This window comes from Aquarana catesbeiana, linkage group LG07 (assembly GCF_042186555.1).
Source record: "Aquarana catesbeiana isolate 2022-GZ linkage group LG07, ASM4218655v1, whole genome shotgun sequence".
Lineage (NCBI taxonomy): Eukaryota > Metazoa > Chordata > Amphibia > Anura > Ranidae > Aquarana > Aquarana catesbeiana.
This window is the reverse complement of record NC_133330.1, coordinates 258,151,231-258,163,527: the sequence shown is the minus strand read 5'-3', so window position 1 is coordinate 258,163,527 and position 12,297 is coordinate 258,151,231. Positions and strand designations below refer to the sequence as shown.

The 12,297-nt window shown below is 41.7% G+C and overlaps 1 protein-coding gene across 3 annotated transcripts in view; it reads left to right on the top strand.

The window, feature by feature from the left end:
- PRRC2C (proline rich coiled-coil 2C) overlaps positions 1-12,297 on the top strand; it is a 127,107-nt gene that overhangs the window by 23,765 nt on the left and 91,045 nt on the right. For all 3 annotated transcript variants that reach the window (XM_073593238.1, XM_073593239.1, XM_073593237.1), the window contains exons 2-5: positions 117-284; positions 3,952-4,129; positions 5,416-5,531; positions 6,907-7,035. In XM_073593238.1, coding sequence (XP_073449339.1) covers positions 173-284; positions 3,952-4,129; positions 5,416-5,531; positions 6,907-7,035 — 535 coding nt within the window. In that variant the 5' untranslated portion in view covers positions 117-172. The remainder of the gene's footprint in view (positions 1-116; positions 285-3,951; positions 4,130-5,415; positions 5,532-6,906; positions 7,036-12,297) is intronic.

Sequence of the window (12,297 nt, the reverse complement as noted above, 5' to 3'; positions counted from 1 at the left end):
GCTTAAACCAAAGGCCTGATACTTTCGTAAACCTGAAATTGGGTATTTTGCTCTGTGCCCAGTCATTGGTGTTGTATTCTGAATGTAATATATTGTCCTCTTTATGTTTGTCACAGGACTGGGTCCAAAAGTGAGGCGGAGGGTGTACCAGACTCGATGAATTTCCTTCGACATGTCGGAGAAGTCAGGCCAGAGCACAAAATCAAAGGATGGGAAAAAGTATGCAACTCTCAGCCTGTTTAATACTTATAAGGGAAAGTCACTAGAAACACAGAAAACTGCTGGTAAGTAGAATCCCAATTCAATGTAGTATCTGGTCTCAATTGTTTGCTTTTGACATTCGTCATCTGTGTGGCACTTTGTCCATGGCAAATTAAAAACATTTAGAAAACACCTAAGGGCCCTTTCACACGGACGTGTCTGTGTACGGGCTCCACTTTGCTTAGCGGGGGATCGCTCCGTCGATCCCCACTGAACAGGCAGACGACAGGTCTGTCTTTGCACACTGAGCAGGGACCGACCTGTCAGAGAGCCGCTCTCCTCTATGGGGGGATCGGAAGAAGACGGACCATAGAGTCCGTTTTTCATCTGATCCGCAGACGGATGGAAAAGTAGAGTTTTTCCTCTGTCATCAGAAATGGAGCATAGCTGAGATGGATGTCAGCGGATGTTCATCCGCTGACATCCGCTATCCCATAGGGATACATGTATGTCCATTTTTCAGCCGAAAATGGATGGATGAAAAACGGACATACGGTCCGCCCCTGTGAAAGGGCCCTCCAGCGTAACTAAAGGGAAACCTTTTTTTTTGTTTTTAGTTTTGGATAATAGCGAGGGTCTAGAATGTATTGTGGTCTGTGTTCCCATTAAGGAGACTCACCCTCTATTTGTTTTGTTTACCATTGAAAGTAAAAAAAAAAAAAACCCATTTTTCGTTCTCCCCATAAAAACAATAGAGGAGAAATTTACCGATGGGAACACTAGTTCTAGTGACCTGGGGTCCCTAAGGAATGCCCAAAATTTGCAAGGGATTTCCTCTCACTTCCTGTTTGGCTGTGGGACAGGATGTGAATGGAAATCTGCGCAATGGGACACAGTTGCTAAAAATAATCTCCTGGGTTATAACCCTCCCTTACTCTATCCAAAATGGGGGGAAAAAAAAGTTTTGCCTATAGTTCTACTTTAACCACCTTGCCTACTGGGCACTTAAGCTCCCTTCCTGCCCAGGCCATTTTTCATCTTTTAGGGCTGTCGCACTTTGAATGACAATTGCGTGGTCCTGCAACACTGTACCCAAACTAAATTTTTATCATTTTTTTTTTCACACAAATAGAGCTTTCTTTTGGTGGTATTTAATCACTGCTGGGGTTTTTATTTTTTGCTAAACAAACAAGACTGGAAAAAAAAACTCTTTTCATAGTTTTGCTATGAAATTTTGCGAACAGTTAATTTTTTTTTTCTCCTTCACTGATGGGCGGCATTGTTGTGCCCTGGTGGGCACAGATGAGGCGGTGGTGGCTCTCTGTGTGAGGGGCAGATGTCTCTCTGACAGTAGCCAGTGATTTTTTTTTTTTTTTTCTCACACTGTCAGAATGTTTGCATCAAATGATCAGCTGTTATTGGCTGACAGCCGATCACATGGTAAGGGGATATGGATCGTCCCCTTACTCTGATCTGTGGTCAGCCGAGTCTCTTTGACTCGCTGATCAGAGTGCACCCTGCAGGCCGCTTCAGCACGGGAGGACGTATATGGATGCCCTCCTGGCAATTTAGGCCTATGCTGTAGCCGTCTTTCGGCTGTAGGGCGGGAAGGGGTTAAAGCAGTAGTAAAATCCACTTGTTTATATCTACATGTAAACCTATAAGGAGGCTCACCTGTAGGTACAGAAAATATCTCCTAAATGTGCACCGTTAAGGAGATGTTTACTGTAGTAGCAGCCAGTGACGTCATTGGTGCATTCGCACTGCACTTTCATTGCTTGGTATGCTGTCCATTGAGAGAGCTGCGACTCCCAGGCGGCTCAGCCATTCAAACGGCCAGAGCCCGGAAAAAAAGACCGGGTAAAGGTGGAAGCCCTCTCAGTGGTTACAGCATGCGCCACTGGAGGGCTTTGCATGTTATGCTCTTAATGTGCAGTGGGGAAGGTGTGTATTGGGGTTTTTTTTTTTTTTTTTTTTTTTTTTTTTCTTTCCAGTTTATTACCACTTCAACTGGGACACAATAATTATAAAGCTACGTGGCCTTCCCACATCTCATGCATTCAGGGGAAGTCCTTGATCATAAACGTAGACATTGAAGTAAAATGTAAAAGTATTTTTAGAAATACGTGCAATTGTTTGAATGTGGTTATATTATTATTATTATTATTATTATTATTATTATACAGGATTTATATAGCGCCGACAGTTTACGCAGCGCTTTACAACATTAGGGCAGACAGTACAATTACAATACAATTCAATACAGGAGGAATCAGAGGGCCCTGCTCGTTAGAGCTTACAATCTAGGAGGGAGGGTCAAGTTATACAAAAGGGTAATAGCTGTGGGGGATGAGCTAATGGAGAAAATAGTGCAGTTGTTAGATGGAGGCAGGATAGGCTTCTCTGAAGAGGAAAGTTTTCAGGGATCGCCTAAAAGTGGATAAATTTGGAGACAGTCTGACAGACTGGGATAGGGAATTCCAGAGGATAGGCGAGGCTCGGGAGAAGTCCTGGAGGCAGATATGAGAGGAGGTGATGAGGGAGCTAGAGAGCAGGAGATCTTGGGAGGAACGGAGATGATGATTATTTTGAGACTAGGCTAGTGATGTAGCTGGGGGCAGAGTTGTGGATGGCTTTGTAACTTATTGTTAGTATTTTGAATTTAATTCGTTGGGCGAGTGGTAGCCAATGGAGGGGTAGCAGACATGGAGCGGTTTGTAAGCAGCATTCATGATGGACTGAAGGGGGGATAGTCTATTTAAAGGTAAGCCAATGAGGAGGGAGTTGCAGTAGTCGAGGCCAGAGATAACCGGGGAGTTAATCAGGAGCTTTGTGGTTTCATTGGTTAGAAAGGGACGTAGTTTAGAGATGTTGCGGAGGTTGAGGCGGCAAGCTTTGGAAAGTGATTGGATGTGGGGCCGAAAGGAGAGTTCAGAATCCAGTATAACACCTAGTACCCTGACATGTGGGGACGGGTGGATGGTTTTGCCATTGCTCTTGACAGATAAGTCAGGGGAAGAGGCACGTGGGGGAGGAAATATTATAAGCTCGGTTTTGGACAAGTTGAGTTTGAGGAAGTGGTGTGACATCCATACACATATGTCGGTTAGTGATGCGTGTGAGGAGACTGATGGAGGGGTGGAGAGATAGATTTGTGTGTCATCAGCATAGAAATGATATTGAAAGCCGTGAGAGGCTATCAGCTGACCCAGGGAAGAGGTGTAGATTGAAAATAAAAGAGGTCCAAGAACAGAACCTTGGGGGACCCAAAATATCTTACTGTGATGTGACCTTTCTGCTTGGAACTGCATGTGAATCGTACAGGAACACTGTTCGGTTCACATGCAGTTCTGTGTAGTGATTTCAGCCTTATTTACTTTGGGCTGAAATCGTTCTGCACCTAAAGTAACGCATGCACTACTTTTTTAAATCTATGGCAGCCACATCACATGGTACTTTTTGTACCATGTGATCCAGTGCGGGCAAACGCACTGCGTTTGTGGTGTCGTTCACTTTACACTGACCCCCCACAGCAGATCACAAGGGCAGCTTTGATTGGAATGTGGTACAGGAAGCCACACTGTAACACTGCTTTACTGCACTGCATTGCAGTGTGAATGGGTCCTAACTTGTAAAATTCTGAATGTTGTGAAGTTTGCTTGTAACATCAGTGCTCACATTTTGAGTGAACAAAGTGAAATTGTCTTGGTATGAAGCTTTTCACATAATTGATGCCTTACTCTCTTAAAGTTGCTGCACGCCATGGACTCCAAAGTTTGGGAAAAGTTGCGGTTTCTCGGCGCATGCCTCCACCTGCAAATTTGCCTAGTCTTAAAGCAGAAAATAAAGGAAACGATCCCAATGTGAACATTGTGCCCAAAGATGGAACAGGCTGGGCATCGAAACAAGAGCAAAATGAAGAGGAAAAGTGAGTATCTGTAAAAAGTGAAAAAAAAAAAAAAAGTGCATAACAATTGTGCAGTATGTATTGTCTAGGGTCATTATACTCTAAACTGATGTTTAAAGTTTCCTAAAGCGCAGCCTATGGACAATGTGGGTACTGTGTGGGGTTTTCATTTTTTTTTTTTTTTTATTGCTTGCAAACCACCAGCTGCACATGCATGGATCAGTTTATGATCTTGGCATGCTGTGGCTGTCAGACTGTAATAAATCCTGTGTACAAGAGCTGCATCATCCCTGGCTAGCCAATAGACATCTGAAAACTCCAAACTCATGAGAAGATGGCAATGCAGGAGAACACGGATGTTACATAGATGCTGTGCATACTTGTTCATTTTAGCAAGTACTTGGGGGGCCTTGAATCATCTATTTAGTTCTCTAAAGAAAACCTAAACTGAAAGAAAAATAAAGGCTGCCGTTGTTTAGCTACCTCATGAAAATGCAACTTGCCTGGGTGCCTCTGGTGTCAATACATTGACCGTCTGATCAGAAACAGGGGTAGTCAAAACCAATGTCTGAACCTCTGATCTGCATGCTTGTCCAAAATCAATAAAGCTTTCAAGTTGTAAAGGCACAAGGTTTTTTTACCCCCTCTCGATCCAGCGATGTTCACGAAAGCCTTGCCTCTTTGGGGACTCACACTCCTGATTGGCTTTTGGCAATGGCTCCCGCTGCTGTCAATCGCAGGCGGTGAGCCAGTCAGGAGCAGGCACGGCCGAACCATGGCTCCGTGTGTGAATTCACACACACACACAGCCGTGGGTCGGGAGCATGCCTGCAGTTTTATCTCCGAGCTCTGGCAGGCAGTGCGAGTAGATGAGGATCCTGGGAAATCGGACAAACATTTTATAGCTTTTTGCACTTAGAAAAATCATCAAAATAAAAATAGGTTATTTAATCAGGTTCATTTGCAGAATGGCATGTGTATTAGTTACAAATGCTATTCCAATTTGTATAGGTTCAGTGATTCTATAGTTCTGAGGTAAAGGGTAATTCCACAAGAAATGAAGGATCTTGTGGTTTTCATAGCGTGCCCGTTTAGAGCTCCCATTTTTGAGGTGCACTTAGCCATGTGCTCATAACACTGACATTGTTGATAAATCAATAAAGAGTAGTTGGCCATCTGGCAAGTAACTCTTTTGTGTTTTTATATGCGATTGTTCTACCTAATATACTGTCTGAACTTTGATTTACATTGATTTATTTTTTTTTCTTATCCTCCTTTTTTTTTTTTTTTCTTTTTTTTTTTTTTAGAACACCAGAAGTGCCCCCACCACCACCACCTCCAAAGCCAGTAGTTCCCCCTACGCCGGAGGTTCCTACTGTTGCCAAATCATGGGCCACTTCCAAGCCGGGTGGGCCCAATGAGGGTAAGAAGAGTTCTAAAGCAGCTATATTTGTGCCTAAAGCCTAGGTTTACACTACTGCGATGCAGTTCGAATTTGAGCCGTTTTTTTTTTGTTTGATGCTGTGTGAGGTGCGAATTTGCCTTGCATTTTGAGGTGGACAGGTGCGAATTTACTGCAAATTTCAGGAGGCAGATGGTGAACAATTTGCAGATGTGAATTGTGTGCTGCGGGTTTACTGCAAGTTCAATTGAAGCCTATGAAGATAAAATTGCACTGCACTATAGGAATTTGCATCGCACCCGCAGTCAAAACGCACACGGGCCTTTTTTTTTTTTCTCGCACCAGATTTGCAACGCATAGATGTGAACCAAAGCCATGGAATACTATGCTTTTTACATGACCTGCCTAATCTGTGTGTTCCTAAACACATCAAACCCGCTGTAAATTTGCAGCGGTGTGAACCCAGCTGCTGCTAAAAAGAAAAAAACAAACAAGACACAGATGTAATTTACAAATGTGCATTTTACTTGTTGACTTTGGGAGTCTGAAGCCACCAAAGCCAATAAAAATGAATGAGCGGAAGGAAAGCTTGAAGGAGAACCTGGTCATTGGTCATCTGCACTCCTCCAATCGGTGATCTCTGCTGCTAGCACAGGAATTTTTGTGCTGACTTTTTTTTTTTTTAATTTCTGCATAATTATATATTATTTTTTTTTATGTTCTATGAAATGGAGATGTACTACTTGTAGAGGATATGTATTTGACTTTAACAGCAAGATTAGATATCGGACACATAGGGGTGATTTTATATAAAAAAAAAATATTGTACAACTATTGCCCAGCGAAACTGTGTTTTACATATGTTCTGTGCGAATGGGGCAAAATCAAACGATCGCTATTTTCTCTCCAGGTTTCATGTTCCTTCATTGAATCAGGAAAAATATATAACCATATGGCCACTAGACGAAGATGATTATTATAGGATATATACTTATTTACTATGGTCAGCAGCTTAATTTAGTGTCTTTTGGCCTCTGGTAGGCATGGTGTGGAAGATGCCAAAGATTTTGGCTTATTACAAGTGGCAGTGAAGGGGGGACCCTTTTGGTTAAAGTAAACCTTACCTTTGTCTATGTAGGGTGAAGGGGTTCCACTTTTTTGTAAATGTAGAAGTCATCGGTCAAATTGCATTTTTAAGTCTCTACCATTTTTTGTTTTTCTTTCTTGTAACATAAGTAAAATTATTGTTCTATTTATTTTTGCCTATTATGTTATGTTTGCATCATATGCTATCGCTCTCTCTCTCTCTCTCTCTCATTATATATTTATATATTATGAATTTCTCTTTAAATGTGCTTCCATGTAGAATGTTTAATGACTGCTTGTTTCCTTTTAGGTGTTCAGGTGAACCGCTATTTCCAGCAAGAATTCCCAAGTCTGCAGGCAGCTGGGGATCAGGAAAAGACAAAAGAGAAAGATGCAGCTGATGATAATTATGGACCTGGACCGAGTTTGCGCCCACAAAGTAATTTTTAGGCCTCATGTGCATTGGTTGTTAAATTAATGTTATAAAAACGCCAGTAACTTTTGCAGTGAGTTTTTCAACGTTTTTGCAATAGCCTTTTTTAGCTTAATTTTTTTTTCCCAAAAAAAATTTTTTTTTTTTTTCAATGGATCAAAAACGTCACATGCTGGGGAGCCACATTTTTGAGCGTTTATCAGCGTATTTTGACGTTAGAGCGTTTTTACAGCTGAAAACTCCTCTCTGAACCCACTAGTTTTGGTTTTTAAAGCCAACAAACATCCCAGCCAAAAACTGTTAACAACCTATGTGTGCATTGACAACATGATGGAGAGTTTATTGACTGTAGAAAAAAAACATCTGAAGCCAAAAACAGCTGCTGTAAAAATGTCCAATGTGCATGTTCAGCTATATTTATCAATGCATACAAAAAACTTTTAGCTAATAAATAATGTTAAAGTGTTGGGTGGTCACTGTCTAGTTTTGGAATCTGATGTTTAGTATATCAGATAATTTTCTTTCAGTGCCTACCTACCTGTAATCCATTTAAATATGGTTCTTTAGGCTGTAGGGTCTACTGCATCTTTTGACTATAGTATCTTTTGCGGAAGAGGAGGAAGTCTTTAGCATTATGAGGTAGGGTTTGCACTGATACCCTTTTTTATTTTTTTTGTTTTTTTTTTTAACCGGTGAGTACCAAAACCTTTTGCGGTGCGATTTGAGCCCATACAAAATGAATGGGTTCAAATTGCACCACAAAGAATCGCATGCGATATGAACAGGAACGTGGTGTGATTCCTATCCGAATTGCATGTGGTTTCCTGCACCACTCCTGTGTAAACCCAGGCTGAAATCACTGACAAGTGGTGAGTGGTGCAGGAAACCGCATGCAACACGGACAGGAATCTGGCCACATCCTGTTAAAATCGTATTTGATTCTTTGCAGTGCAATTTGAGCCCATTCATTTTGGTGTGAGCTCAAATCGCACCGCAAAGCTATCGGTTTCAGTTACCACGTATTTCCACGAATACTCAAAAAAATTCTCAGATATCGGTGGAACCCTAATTTGAGGCATTATTGTAAGAATACAATTGTTACTCATGGTAATTGCAGAAAATGAGGGTGCCAAGAGGTACCGATCTATACTTTTTGAGAGCAACCCAGGAGCCCTAAAACCCAGTACAGTTGACACCATGGTCAGATACATGATTCCGTCACTGCTAAATTGTCTTATCCCCTCTTTACCATTATAACGTGTCTGTGTAATGTAAAACATCCGCCGATCTGTACCTGTATAAACACGGCTCCCCTCTCAGCTGATTGTCGGCGCGCTCTCTCTCCCCTCCCTGGCTGACGTTAGCGGGAGGGCTTGGCCTCGCCTACTGCAGCTGTGAGCCAGGGAGAGGAGAGGAATTGGCTGAGCGCCCAGAGCGGAGCTTATATCAGTACAGATGGGCGGATTTTTTACATGGCACAGGGACACATGTTATAATGGTATAGAGAGGACAATGTATTAGAAGTAGGTTAACAACCACTTTTAGGACCGGAAGATTTGCCCCCTTAATGACAGGCCTTTTTTTGCAATATGGCGCAGCATCGCTTTAACTGACAATTGCGTGATGCTGTATTCATACAAAATTGATGTCGTCCACACACACACACACACACACACACACACATAGAGCTTTCTTTTGGTGGCATTTGATCACCTCTGCGGTTTGATTTTTTGCGCTTTAAGCAAAAAAGCGACAATTTTGAGAAAAAAAAAGATTTTTTTAACTTTTTGCTATAATATCCCAAAAAAATGTATTTTAAAAACGAATTGGTTTAGGCCAATATGCATTATTCTACATATTTTTGGTTAAAATAAATTGCAATAAGTGTATGTTGATTGGTTTGTGCAAAAGTTATAGCGTCTACAAAATAGGGGATATATTTATGGCATTTTTATTTTTTAATTAATTTTTTTTATTTTACTAGTATTGGCGGTGATCACTGGGTTTTTTGTTTTTTGTTTGTTTTTGTTTTTTGTTTGTTTTTTTTTTTGTTTTTTTTTGCGGGATTGCGGCGTACAGATCGGACACTCTTTTTGGGACCATTGACATTTTTTACAGTGATCAGAGTTAAAAAAAAATAGTCACTGATTACTGTATAAATGTCACTGGCAGGGAAGGGGTTAACACTAGGGGGTGATCAAGGGGTTAAGTGTGTCCTAGGGAGGTGTTTCTAACTGTGAGGGCAGTGTACTGACAGAGTAGAGAGATCGCTGTTCCTGATCACTAGGAACAGCAGACCTCTCTACTTCCCTGACAGAATGGGTATCAGTCTGTTTACATTGACAGATCACCGTTCTGGCTCACTGAGGAGCGAGCGCGGGCCGTCGGCAGGCATCGTGGCCCCCGGCCACGTGCCCCCTAGAGCCCTTAAAGCGGCCGTCGCACAGCTATGGCGATTCACACAGGAGAGCCAACCTGCTGCCGTATAACGACGGTCACCAAGTAGTTAAATACATTGAAAAAACATTATAAAATCTTAATTAAATCCTACCTACATGTCATCGTCCTTTTGTCACATTATGCCTGCTACACCGTGAGTTGACTGCATTAAAGGCTAAGTTCACTTTTTTTTTTTTTTCTAAATTCCAGCTCCCCTATGTACCAATAGAGCATTCAAGTACCTTTTTTGCAAAAATATCAAAGCTTTCCATAATATAGACACGTACCTTACTGTCCTCCATCCATGATTCCAAATGTATCTATTGCTTCTGTCTTGCATCCTTACAGACTGTAGGTTATGGCACAGGAAGGTGTTGACCAGCTGATCTCAGCACACACCCTGCATCATCCACCCTCCCATTCCCAGGTGTAAGTTTTTTTTTTTTTTTTTTTTTTTTTTTAAATGAAATGCAATCAATCAGTGATCACCCTTCTCACTAAATACACAATCAGATTGCATAGTGTATGGCCATCTTTATACAAGTACATAGGAGGGAGTGGACAGAAACACTCAGCTGTCAAGCCCCACTCACGTCTCTGCATATTTGGAACTCCCATTCCCACATGAGTGTTTTTTGTTTGTTGGTTTTTTTTTTTTTTTTTTGGAGCTTGGTGCGTGTTTTCTGCGATTTTTGGTGCAGCGCATTTCTGAAATGCAAGGAAACGCACAGATGTGAATTGAGCCTCGTTCTTGTGTTATCGCACCAATTTCACTTTCAGGTCCCATTCACATCTAGCATAGTGGGAGTGAATGTTTTGTGGCTCATTTTTCCTGCGACCCACACATAGAGCAGCCTGTTGATTTAAATGGGCTGTGCTATATGAGGCTTTTGGGACATGTTGGCGTTTTTGTGGGTTGCGTGTTTTTTTTTTTTTTTTTTTTTTCTGCAGCATTTGCCACTCGTTTTCTCACATGGCAAAATCTGTGTTTGTTTCTGTGATTTTGGTGTACTGTTACCAATTAATGGCACTGAAAGCACAACTAGTAATTTTAGGTCTATTGGTGGCCATACGCTATACAATCCCCTATAGATTTACCAAATTTATATAATGGGAGGAAACGCCTATCTAGCCAATCACTCTATATCCAATCAGGCAGGCCCTTGCGCTACATAATTGATGGCAGATCTAAAGGAGATTGTACAATCAGATTGTATAGCCACCTCTATACACCTAAAATTACTAGTTGAGCTTTCGGTGACATTAATTAACAAAACACCAAAGCAAACACACATTTTGGCATGTGAGAAAAAACGAATGGCAAAAGCTGCAAACTTGCAACCCACAACGCCCAAAAAAAAATGGATGTTGGCATGCGAGTTCCAACTATGCAGAGATGTGAGCGGGGCTTGACAGCTGAGTGTTTCTCTCCACTCCCTTCTATGTACTTGTATAAAGATGGCCATACACTATGCAGTCTGTTTATTGTGTATTTAGTGAGAAGGGTGATCACTGATTGATTGCATTTCATTTAAAAATGTGCAGCTGGGAATGAGAGGGTGGATGATGCAGGGTGTGTGCTAATGAGATCAGCTGGTCAACTTCTTCCTGTGTCATAACCTACAGACTGTAAGCATGTAAGACAGAAGCAATAGATACATTTGGAATCATCGATGCAGGACAGTAAGGTACGTGTGTGTAGGTTTTATGGAAAGCTGTGATATTTTTGCAAAAAAAAAGTACACGAATGCTATATTTGTACATGGGGGAGCTGGAATTTAGAAGGAAAAAAAAGGTGAACTTGGCCTTTAAAGTAGAATTCCAGCTAAAACCTAGCTAGTCCTAAAAATAATCCCTCCCCTCCTAACGCCTATACTAACTGACCTGGGTAGAAAAGACTTGCCTATTTTCAGCCCACTCCAGTCCGGTCACATGATCCCCTGTGTCAGCCTGCAGCAGTGGAATGCAGAGAGTCCCCGACAACAGCTGTGGTTACTATGGTTAAGTTGTGATCAGTGGTCCCCTCTCTCCCCTGCAGCTGACAAGGGAAGCAAGATCATGTGATGGGAGTGGGCTGAAAATAGGTTGTTATATACATCTTCCCCCTCCTTCCTTTTTTTTTTTTTTTTTTTTTTCCTATAGGTGTTAGAAGGGGGATCATTTTTTTTTTTTTTTTAAAGCAGAGTTCCACCCAAAAATGGAACTTCCGCTTTTCAGAATCCCCCATCCCCTTCGGTGTCACATTTGGCACCTTTTCAGGTGGGAGCAGAGTCAGCGCAGCCCTCCCCTCCGGAGGGCCAACACTGATGACCACCGTGTATGGCATTCCTGGTGGCCATGGGTGGTGGCAATGTGTGTCCACACGATACCAATCAGTGCCTGCCAGTGCCTCCTAATCAGTGATGTCAATGAGTGCCCATCTGTGCCTTCTGTGAGTGCCCATCAGTGAAGGAGAAAACGTGCTTATTTACAAAATTGTATAACAAATGGAGAAATTTTTTTTTTTTTTTTTTTTTTTTTATTTGCTTAGCAAAAAATAAACGCATAGGTGATCAAATACCAGCAAAAGACAGCTCTATTTGTGGGAAGAAAATTATAAAAATTTTGTTTGGGTATAGCGTAGCATGACAATTGTCATTTTAGACAGCGCTGAAAATTGGCCTGGGCAGCAGGGGGGAAAGTGTCCAGTATTGAAGTGGTTAAGTTTCATTGAAAGCTCTTGTGAATTTGCCTGGCGACAAATGTGTTTTGCTCAATTGAGTATCTTACTAGACATTTTGTTTACCTTAGAATTACTACTTGTTAGAAGTAAGATGCTAAATCTTGCCA